The following is a 12,000-nucleotide window of genomic DNA, read 5'->3' as shown; positions in this document are numbered from 1 at the left end:
AAACAAAGGTGAACATTTTCTGGGTGGTGGAGATAGGAGTTATTACTTCCTTCTAATAATCTTTCTAGTCTTCGAACGGGGTGGGGGAGGAGGGTGTGAAGTGGGAAGGAACTAAAACGAAAAGCCGCTGCAGGTGACGGTGCAGGCCCAACACCAGGAGGTCAACCTTTATCAGTCGCCACTGTCCCTTTAGCTTCGAAGACCAGGGAAACTCGTAATGAGTCACCCAAGCCGGGCCCCACCTTGCTCCGGCCTTCCCCCTCCTCAAGATGGCAGCAGGCGCGAAAATCCGGGGTGGCGCGCGCGGCACTCTGGGAGCGGAAAAGGGGGACCGCGGCGGCGGCCGAGCCGGAAGAGGAGGAGCCGGGCCTGGAGGATCCGCCAGTGTCGCTGCGGCTGCCGGTGTTTGCGGGTCGCAAGGAGCTGAGTCTGGCGGGCGGGGTGTGTCGCGATGCCGGAGCTGGCGGTGCAGAAGGTGGTGGTTCACCCCCTGGTGCTGCTCAGTGTGGTGGATCATTTCAACCGGTGAGTGGGTGCGCGGGGCGGCCTATCGGGATCGCCGCTGCTGAGTCACTGGCACGCTGGGACGGCGCGGCGGCCGCCGGGGCGCTGAAGGGCGGGGGGGCGGCACAGCCTCGCGGAGGGGCCCGGACCAGCCTCGGATCACGAAGCCTAAAGCACCAGGCTCGTCCCCCGTCCCCAGCCGTCACTCTGCGGCCCGGACCGCACGTTCCTTTTACCCAAATCCGCACGCTGCCAGAGTATGGGGGGGAAGCTTCATTTGGTCCTGATCCCCCAGGCCTCGTGCCCATCTGTCACCTCGTCCTCCCCTTTTCACCAGAAAGACTCGGTGCCTCGTGGGAAGGCCTAACAAATTTGCGTCTCTGTGCCTGTGAAAGCTGTCACCAAAATTCTGGTCTCTGCGGGGGCTCCCTTGAAAAGCTGTAGTTCCTAAGCAGGAATCTGTTTTGATGGTAACCTAAAATGTAGATTAGGTGTCAAGCTTTTCTTTTAAAAATGAGAGCCTGAGTAGCTTTGGGCATTAATGAATAAGCTGAAACATCCCATAGATGTTTCTTCTGCCTTCCCTTCCCTTGTTTTGGAGCTGTTCGTCCCGCTGGACCTGTTACACGTGTTCATAACTTTTACACGGTAATTACTTGAATTGGCAAGTGTAAAGGCCCACTTGGGAGCATCTGCTATAAAGTCAGTTGCGAAGTGCCTGTTGTCTTGCAGGTTGCCTCCTACAACTACTCATTCAACCATAGCTAATAAAACAGTCACGACTCCATGAGGTTTAGGGTCCCCATTTCCACAGCTTTTGCATGCATTCCCACTGTACAGTAGCCACTGTCTTTCTCCCTTGGATACTAGAGGTGCTAAGGGAACAAGCACCATTTCAGTTCTATTTGGAGGACATAGTGCATAGACACTGCTAACTGCTGTGTCATAAGAGATGTAGGGTTTTTAAGGGAAAAAAAAATTGTATTTTTGTAGACCAAAAGAAAAGCACATGAGTGTAGAACTTTCCTTTGATGTGTGACAATTCCGTGCCTCAGACTTCCCCCCAAATCAGAACTACCATGGATACAGAAAGCTTCATTTTAGTCAAATCCCAAATTTAGTAAGCATTTATATATTTGCCAGACTGTAGGTTTAGAAGAATAGTACAGTGAAAACAGTGACTGTTAAGAAACTATAGTTCGTTTCACAGTGGCCTCTGTCTTTCCTTTGAATGTGGAATTGTATTTTGAGACACATTTGCTACTGGTCAAAGGAGACTACATTAAGGACAGTGAAATGAGATCGTATAAGTGAAACACTTGTAGCTCTCAAAGACAGAAGTCACTGAGAAGGTTTGACAAGTAGATAGAAATTCTGTTATAAACTCTGTGTTACTCATTCAGCCATCCTGCCAGTGTTACCAGTCACCAGCTCACTTCTGACTTCTGCCTGATTAAGCCATTCACGGAGACCACAGGTGGCACACGCATATCTCAGCCTCAGAACCCATTTTCTGAGCCCCTAGATGGTACAAAGATTTAGAACTTCTAGTGGGGCTTGTCCATGTGGAATAGATATTCCAAAGAATAACTGGAAAGCCACCCCATAAAAGCGGTTCTACTTCAGCATCTTTATCTCTGAAAATATTTAAGGATAAGAAAGTTGGGGAAAGTTTAAAGGAGAAAACTGCGAAAGAAAAAGTTAAAGGTGGCAGCATAACTTAAATGAAATGTACTTTTCAAACACCAAGTAACATTTTAAAACTCTTCAGATGTGGGGAGTTTTCATTTTCTCTGTTTTCAGGTTCTAGAAAGTTTGAAATTTTTCTGAGTGTGTATTTCTTGCAGTCAACAGTGTAAAGACTGCCAATGTACAAAGTTGGTAAATTACCCATTATATTTATTAAAATTTAGTATTAAGGACTTACCCGACACTATTCTGTTTGTTTAGTGGGATTAGTTCCCAGGTAAACCAGATGGTATGTGTACCATTGATATTTCCCTCTGAGTATCTAATTTTTGGTTCAATATCTCTATATGCCTGTCAGACTGACCTTCTGCTTTTTCTTTCAGAATAGGCAAGGTTGGAAACCAGAAGCGTGTTGTTGGTGTGCTTTTAGGGTCATGGCAAAAGAAAGTACTCGATGTATCCAACAGTTTTGCAGGTATAAGCAAAATCTTAACGTTCTGAGCCTGGGCTAAAATGTCAAATATTTTCAAAATTAAAAAAAAGAAACATGATTTCTATTTTTACTCCAACCTAGAAATTCTGTCAGAATTGCTTAAATATAAGAAGGCTAAAGGTTACTCACTAAACTGAGTAGTAAATATTTTAAATTTGCAAGCCATATGGTCTCCATTACCACCTCTCAGTTCCTCAGATTTTGTAGCAGGAAAGCACCTATAGACAGTATGTTGACAAAGGGGTGGCTGTATGCTAGCAAAACTTTATAAAAATAGGCAGCTCTGATATTTGTAAATCCCTTCACATAGCCATGGTTATGGAGACCATTACCTTTTACTCAGTGTCATGAACCTTTACAAGAATGTATTCGTATATTTTATGACTAAAGTAACAACAAAGAACAAAATAATTGCTCTACAATGAACTCTAGACTAGAGGTCATTGAACTTCAGTATTTGAAAAGACCAAGCAGTTGATGTTATTTGTCAAAGGAAAGTATTAGCGAGTGATGGGACTTTTAGTAAACTGATGAGCAGGTGTCCATTTTAAAGGGGGAAAGCTCTCCCTGGCTCTAGCCAGTTGTTACCAGGTCTTCCAATTTCAAGAGAAGCTGGAAGTCTGGATTTTACATGAAATCTCCCAGTTTTTAATGAGAGCTACTCAAAAATAATTTTAATACCATACTGTACAAACCACTTAAAGTGGATCCGATGTGGCCTAGGGGTCCCCTAGGCTAGTTCTATCCATCACCCCAAACTAAATCTTTATTTTATTTTATTTATTTTTTTTTTTAGTCCCTTTTGATGAAGATGACAAAGATGATTCTGTCTGGTTTTTAGACCATGATTATTTGGAAAACATGTATGGAATGTTTAAGAAGGTCAATGGTATGTCTTGATGTTTTTTAAGAAGGCATTGTGGCATTGATTTATGCGTGGTTTTAGGTGTGTGCATGCACCCAGGTACACGCCCCTGATGTCTTTTCATTCCTTAATATTCCATTTTCTTCCATGTTGAGGGCTCTTTCTCTTAGTTATACTTAGGTAAGCATAGTCGTAGTAGAGGAATGAGAAGATAGAGTAGCAGTTTAAGGCCAGCTAGACCTTGGTTTGGGATCTAGCCAGCCCTCTGTAGCAGAAAAGTGAAGAACTATCAAACAAAATCTACCTGCCCCTAGAGCCTAAGTACCATCAGGGTAAATCTTGCTCTCTGTCACATGTATCATTTTCATTTTATTTCATTATAGCAACCATGTATGCTTTGGAAATGTTTATACCGACAATGTTTACAGTTGTAGTCTCTGTGACATAGACTTGCATTTGTTTATGTGTTGCCTTGGAATTGTTTCCTAGTGTCATGCGTGACTGCTCTCAGCTAGTCTGAGATACAGATATCTCTGAATTTCCCTCACTGCTTATTTTCTGAGAATTCTGGTTTTCAGTTTTAGATTTCACAGGTCTGTCAAGATTTAAAATAGATGTATGGAATTTTGAAAAAGTAGAGAACATAAGGACTAGCGTTCTTACCACCTTTTTTGAGGGAATTCTATAGATCTTCATGTAACAGTTCAAACCCACTCATGTTTTCCTTCCCAGCCAGAGAAAGAATAGTTGGGTGGTACCACACAGGCCCTAAACTGCACAAGAATGACATCGCCATTAACGAACTCATGAAAAGATACTGCCCTAACTCAGTAAGTGTGCTCTATCTTTAAAACGCTTGAATGATATTCCTTGCCAGCTAACTTATATAAGAATCCTAGGAAGGATTCAGGTAGCAAATCATTTCATGCTTTTTCTCTAAACTGCCTGTGTTAATTGGTAGTGTTTTGTATAGTATACAATAACCCAGGATATTTAGTAAGTAACAGTAAATATGTATTAGGTGCTTAATCCTCTCGGTCACTATACGGGGTTATTCTCCTTACAATAAGAAAATTGAGATTCAGAATTGTTAGTAAGGTCTCCTGCTTGTGGGGGCCATGATCAAACCGTTGGCTCTCTTGATTCTGGCTTCCTCGTGCTTGATGACCACACTACCACCTCAGAGCTTGTTAGTGGATGAGGGTGATAAGAGCGGGGCAAATGGTGGGATCATGTGAAATGTAGACTCATTTTTGCTGAAAATTCCAACTCTTGTCTGGTTGAGTGAATGAAATAGCTTCGGTAATCATCATCAGAAGAATGGCTGTGATTATTCCTTATATGCTTGGTGTGAGGTGGTTTGCTAAGGTGTGTTTTTCTGCCAGGTACTGGTCATCATTGACGTGAAGCCAAAGGACCTGGGACTGCCCACAGAAGCATATATTTCAGTGGAAGAAGTCCATGATGTAAGTCCTCTTCCTAGGAGCCAAGGAGATTAGATTTGCTGCTTATTGGATGATTTGGATTTTGTGTTGTTTTAAAGTCAACAGATCTTTCATCTTTAACAAAGAGTAGGTTGTTGATTTTTGTCAACAGCTTGATACTATGTTTCTTTTTCCCTTGAGTTTCTGAGTCACCAAATCTAAAATCCCTTTTTACACATGAAATTGAGGCCCATACTCATCCTGTGATTGCCCAGAGATGTTCACAGCAAAGGAAATGCAGAGCCTGGTGAGCTTAGTCTTAACCTAATGCAGTTTCCACTGTTCAGGTCCTCTGTGCCAGCATTCCTTTCTCCTTGAAGATTTTCATTCCCTATAGATGAGCCAGAGGTTTTCAGATAGAGTGAGTCAGAGCTGCCTGGAGCCAGATGGCAAGACCCATCTGTGTGATTTGACACCTAAATACTCAGCTCCACAGCATCTAATACCTGCTGCATGTTTTGGATGTAGACACAAAGAGGTTTCAGAATATAGCTTTTCTCTATTTCCAGGAAAACTAAACTCAGATTCTAGGGTAGCATTTGATGTGAAAATATATGTGTGTTTTGTCGTGAGCATAAAATTTTGCACTTGAGCTTCCTCTTGAATTTTCAGAGTCAAAAGTCTGAGGATAAACTCTGCCTTTGGATTTAGATATGTAGACTTTATCCTTATATTCAGTTTTTAAATCAGGAAAAAGATTTTAGGGTAACTCCCTGCAAATGTTCCTTGCACCGAGCTCTGTCCTCCTGTTTCTCTCCTTGTCTTGCCACCAGAGATCTTACATAGAAATATATTTCCTTGTGCAATAAGGCTTTCATCGTTGGTCTGGTACAGTTTTTAAAGTTAATTTTACCCTGTCTTTTTCAAAAAGGAATCAGAGGCTCTTACATACACACATACCCATGCATGCACACGTACAAATGAAGATTTTAAGTAGGGGACAAAAGGCACATGAAGGCCACAACATTAAATGAAGCCAAGGAAAAATGAGTACCTGAAAAGGCATTCCATGTAGTCCTGACCGTTCTGGCAGACATAATCAAGACGAAAATGGCACTTGGAGGATTCACACTGTCCGGGATAAAATAATTACTGCTAATATTTATACCACTTAGTGACTTTCCCAAGGTCTCGCTGCTGCCTTGCGGACACTTCACAGTTGTTACATACGTCCAGCCTCTTCTGGCATGAGATCTGAGGAAAGTTGTTCCTGAATCCCATCAGAAATCACTAGGTGATAACAGGGAGCCATATCCCTGAACGGACCTTTTGACTAATTCAGGCCACAGAAAGCTGGTTATTCTGACCGCATTGTTTTGGTGCTCAGGCATCATTTGATCTGAGGGACAGTAGGTGGTTAAAAGTTAGATTATCTGACACGAGCTGGCCTCCGGTACACGTATTCTGTATACTGCCTATTCTAGAAAGAACTGCATGCTTTAAAAATCGGCCTAATTGAGACTTCCTCAAGTGTCCATTCCCACAGTGGGCTTAAGGTATTATCAAGATTTTCCTCAGAAACACAGAGCAGCGCCATTGCAGTGTCAATCTGGAAGGCTGAGCTTTCAGAGCAAACCTCACCCATTTCTGCCAGCACTTGGGAAGCCCGGTGTGCACCCGCGAGGTGATCTGACTGAAAGCAGAGGAATCAAAGTGTGAAAGGAACATGTGCCAGGGTGTTTGTAAGTAAATAACTACAGTTAAGCCTCCTCTCCCAGGATGGAACTCCAACCTCGAAAACATTTGAGCACGTGACCAGTGAAATTGGAGCCGAGGAAGCCGAGGAAGTTGGAGTTGAGCATTTGTTACGGTGAGCTGCAGGATGGCATCGGAATCATAAGCGGCCCAAGAGGCTCTGTTAGGAGTGGGGAGATCTGGGTTCCAGGCCTGGATAATTTCTAGAGTGTCTTGAGTCACAGTTTATGACCATGGATAATATACCTTATCGGCAAAGGGCAGTGTTGACTGTGACAAGAACACGTGTGGGAAGGAAAGTCAGGCGTTTATTCTTGCCATGTGTATTGTTTTAAGTGAAGGTAGCCAGTTGTCTGTGGAGAAGGTATGTTAGGATGGGTTTTTATTTTAAAATACTATAATTGACTTAATTAGAAAGGGTCGTAGTTTTTCTCAATTCAAAAAGTTAGTCAGGATGGAAGCTTCTCACAACATCGTATAGATGCAAGTGAAAAAATGCCACCCTTAAAGTGAAAAATGGTTTCATTTTAGTTCTCTTTTTTTGAAAAAACGTCCCATGATGAGAAAAATACATGCCTCCAAATCAAAACTAAGGCAGTTTACAAAATGATGAAGTAACATTTTTCTTTTGAAAACTTGCCCTTCCCCACCAAGCAGGGTGTTTGCCTAGACTGTGGGAACCTGTGTGATAATATGGTATACTGAGGCTTTCTCCTGCCCTTTCTTCTTGTGGGTTATTACAGAGACATCAAGGACACTACAGTGGGCACTCTTTCCCAGCGGATCACAAACCAGGTCCATGGTTTGAAGGGACTGAACTCCAAGCTTCTGGATATCAGGAGCTATCTGGAGAAAGTGGCCACAGGCAAGCTGCCCATCAACCACCAGATCATCTACCAGCTACAGGATGTGTTCAACCTGCTGCCAGATGTCAGCCTCCAGGAGTTTGTCAAGGCCTTTTACCTGAAGACCAACGACCAGATGGTGGTGGTATATTTGGCCTCACTGATCCGTTCGGTGGTCGCCCTGCACAACCTCATCAACAACAAGATTGCCAACCGGGATGCAGAGAAGAAAGAAGGGCAAGAAAAAGAAGAGAGCAAAAAGGATAGAAAAGATGACAAAGAAAAAGAGAAAGATAAGGAAAAGAGTGATGGAAAGAAAGAGGAGAAAAAGGAGAAAAAATAAAACATGTAGCTTTTTAATTTGTAAATTAAAATCTTATAAACTAACTCAGTGTGCCACTAGAGGGTTCTTTTTACTTTAAGTGCTTTTTAAAAAGCTGTACTGCTGAGAGCTCTCTGGCCTGGGTCATGCTCGCCGTGGCGGAAAGCGATTGCACAGAGGCACTGATGTCACAGCCGAACGGTGGCTTAGGCTGCTGTGCGTGGGGGATATGATAGCTCAGACTTCAGATCTCGGGAGAAAAGTGAAGAGAGGTAAACAGAACATTATTGGTACTCTTCACTCTTTTACCTGTAAAACTGGAAGTTGAATTTTCCCCATCTCAGAAGACTCTTGGGGTTGGTTTTTGGCAGTTCCCAGAATTGCAAAGTGGAGTGCATGAATTCCGTAAGCCTTAGAACACCCTGAGTTCTGACCCCTCTGAACTCTGTACCCGGAGCTCTGGCAAGCTCAGGGCATGGGAGCCAGCTCCATATATTGTTTACCTTTGAAGATACAATTAAATGACTTGGTTTGTAAGTCTGTGTTCTAGTCGTTTTTGATTGAGAGTGATAGTCGTTTTCAGAAGCAGCCAAGACTTCGTTTTTAATTGAAGCTGCCTTAAAGAATTTAGACTTGCAGTCTTTCATGAAGGAGAGTCTCATTCCTTTAAAAACAACCTGATGGTGAGAAGAGCTCTCAACCAATCCCAGAAGACCTGGGTCCTAGTTTGTGTCTCAGGTCATCTGTGAAGTCCCTTGGAGCAGCTTTTCATAAGGGACACAGTTACTATAGTAACTGCAGGCTTTGGTACCTTGGACCCCGACGTTAGTGGGGATGTTTCAGTGGATGGAACAAAGTTGCCCCAAAATTTCAGGTCTCCGAACAAATAAGTACTTAATCATTTGACTTCCGGGAGTCCCTTAGATATTAATTTCCTCTGTGGAGCAGATAGTTCTTTCTTGTACCATATGGATTATCACTGTTCAAAAATTTAAGGATATAATAAAATGGCACTAAAACTAAGTCAGCTGACTCTCAGTAACCACTGTACAGTGTTCTAATGTGTCAAAGTTTACCGGAAACATCGATTTTTATTCCAAAGAGCTAGTGAGTGGAAAGGGGGAAGTTGACAGTATGATGTATAAATAAGCTTTTATTCTACTTACTAGAGGCATGTCAACATGAAGGGCTGACTTCATAGTTCATGAAGATTCTGATCTAAAATGGGATGGTCGAGGAAAAACTGGAAAACCAACTTTTACTTAATCTATTTCAGCAGTCAAGATCAGGGTTGCTGCACCTAATCGAATAAAATATTTGAAATAACAGTCAAGGCCAGAGAACTGTTATCAGAGGAGTGCTGAAGAAGCTTTTGAGATTGGACATTTCAAACAAACTGATTGAGAAAGGAAACCTCAAACATTTTTATCCAGCAAATAGGGAAGAGCCAGGATATTTCTGGGGCTCTAGGGGTAATGAGAACGTCATTCCAAGGAATGGGTCATTTATGTAAGTGGTCTGGGCAATTAGAGACCACACAGGATTCAGTCCACTTTTAGTAGTATAATCTGAACTCAAAAAGCTTTCCAGGGTCTTGCAACAAATGCCACAGCTTTAAAGTTACCATTTCATAAACTGGAAAGTTTGTTGAGCATCTAAGACCATGAGAATACCCAGGCTTTGCTGTGTTTGACCCACAAATGGGCAGAATTGACTTTACCTTTTTTTTTTCTTAGATTTTTTTTTTTTAATTTTTAATTAATCTCTTCACCCAACATGGGGCTCAAACTCACAACCCTGAGATCAAGAGTCACATGCTTAGCGACTGAGCCAGCCAGATGCCCGAAACAATTCCATCTTTCTGACAGGCTCCTGTTTCTTGCAAAAAGTCTGTAGCTTGTAGCTTAGGCTCATTTTCTAAGACAAAATTATATAATAATATAAGAGAGTGACTCTCATAAGGTTATTACTGAAGTCTTGCTTATACAAATAGCAGATGAATTCACGGTAAACACACACCTGACATAAAGCCTTGTGTTTGTATAGCCTGGCAGTCTCAAGATGAGATTTCTAAACCACGTCTGTTGTTGGGTTTTTTGGTTGTTGTTGTTGTTTTTAATTTTATTTATTTGACACAGAGAGATCACAAGGCAGGCCGGGGGCGGGGGAAGCAGGCTCCCTGCTGAGCAGAGAACCCGATGCAGGGCTCGATCCCAGGACCCTGAAACCATGACCTGAGCTGAAGGCAGAGGCTTAAGACACTGAGCCGCCACACAGGCGCCCCTGCTGTTTTTGAAAATACCAAAAATTACGTCCTGGGAAAAGTCTCCTCCAAACTCTGTAGCTGTAACATTACCCTCACTTCCACTTCCAAGGCTTCAGACTGACTTAACAGGCTACGCGCATTACAGAGGACAGTATTTGTATCTTACTGGTTTTGCGTGATAACTAATATCTGAAATATCCCTTGACTTGTAAATTAGTTATCCTTCATGTAAAGATGGAAGCTATCGGAATGGAACAACTGTGGGCCAACTAATTAAATGTTCTTTAATTATGTTCACTCAGCCCACCAGTCACTAAAGGGACAAAAGAGAACTAATCCTATTAAGGAGCTACCTTATTACTTCTATGTGCTAGATGCAGAGTAAACCTTTCCAGCAGGAAACAGCAACCTCAGAATGGCAATCCAATTTCTGGAGGACCCTGGAGCTATGAGAACTCAGCCATATACAATGACTTTGACTTCAAACAAAAGAATTAACACAGGCCCTCATAAAAGAATGAAATCAGGGTTGTTTGTTAAACTACAACAGACTAAGAAAACTACCTCATCTGCTCCTGTTCCCAGAAATGGGGAGGATTTGTGGCATGCTTCGAAGGCAAGGGAAGATTTCATTTATGTGACCCACAAGAGCAGACATTTTTACAGCTTTCCTAAACAAATTCATTCCAAATTATTCTATGTAATAGAGGCAAGTGCTGATTTGCTTATCCTTGTGCTATTCAATTCTATTATCAATGTTTGCCTGGGAACAACACATAGTGCAGATCTTTCAAAAAAATAATAGACATTCTTGTTGGGGGAGTAGGTAGAAGGTGACTCAGAAAGCAGGGAAATGGAAGTGGGGAAATAAAATAGAGGAAAAGAAAGGAAGGGAAGACCGGAGAAGTTAAATGTTTCCAGGGCATAAATCCAGAGAAACCTTTTTCTCAGCATTCCGCTTTGGAGCCAATCTGTTCTTCGACACTAGAGGGCGCAATTGGCTAGTCTCGTCTCTCGCCCAGCGAAGCCTTTGATGCCCGTTCTGCACAGGATTGGGAACCTTCCCCAGAGTTGCCTCCCATCATTTCTGCTTTGAGCTACAACCATCCAGACAAGACTTTGAAGGAACATGGAGAGTATATGGGTGCAAAAAGATTGGGTAATGTTGCCACTCCTGTCTACTCACACTACTGCTTAGGCAATGAATATACTCAATCTTCTTTGCTCTTCAGATAGCTCGTGCTTTGATTTTCCTCACTGCTGATATGACCCCTGGTTGCTTTAAAAACCATATTTACTGGTGTGCTGGTAAATGTGAAACAACTGGTTCTCCCAAAAAAGGGGGTAGCGGGGTTTGATTTGTAGCCTTGGCCAATTTCCCTGGTGTAAATACTCCCACCATGGCTTGATGGCATGATCCCAGCATTAGTTGATGGGAAGAGCCCAGCATGAGTTGAGAAGAGATGCATGGTGACACGGCATGACTAAGTACTTCCTGAATACAGATACAATAGACACCAGTAACCTCAAGAACACACATGATAGTAAAATGTAGTAAGATTATTTGGAAATGATGCATTTTGAGTATGACCTTTTTAGATATAACTTATTTCAATAAAAATTTATACAACTTACCAACCTCACTAGACTCTCTGGGAATCTGTGTTAAGATCCCCTCTTTGCGGTTCCTATACACATGGGAGTGAGAACCTTTACTTTGATATAGACAAATCTATCCATTTCTTGCCTCTGGTTAGCACTCTGTGGGTCACTCTGCCAGTCAAGTCCTTTCCCAGCTCTGGGTCACCTGGGTGGCTCCATTGGTTAAGCCTCCAAC

General features: G+C 42.5%; 1 protein-coding gene across 1 annotated transcript; it reads left to right on the top strand.

Annotated features, from left to right (window-relative positions):
* Positions 1-329: 329 nt before the first annotated feature.
* PSMD7 (proteasome 26S subunit, non-ATPase 7) lies at positions 330-8,434 on the top strand. Its single transcript, XM_032323087.1, has 7 exons — positions 330-525; positions 2,577-2,668; positions 3,483-3,575; positions 4,284-4,381; positions 4,937-5,017; positions 6,754-6,845; positions 7,474-8,434. Exons 1-7 carry the CDS (start codon positions 452-454, stop codon positions 7,916-7,918), a joined length of 975 nt encoding a protein of 324 aa, XP_032178978.1. The 5' UTR covers positions 330-451; the 3' UTR covers positions 7,919-8,434.
* The last annotated feature ends 3,566 nt before the right edge of the window (positions 8,435-12,000 follow it).

This window comes from Mustela erminea, chromosome 19 (assembly GCF_009829155.1).
Source record: "Mustela erminea isolate mMusErm1 chromosome 19, mMusErm1.Pri, whole genome shotgun sequence".
NCBI lineage: Eukaryota > Metazoa > Chordata > Mammalia > Carnivora > Mustelidae > Mustela > Mustela erminea.
The sequence above is the reverse complement of the archived record's forward strand: the minus strand, read 5'-3'. Positions and strand labels throughout refer to the sequence as shown.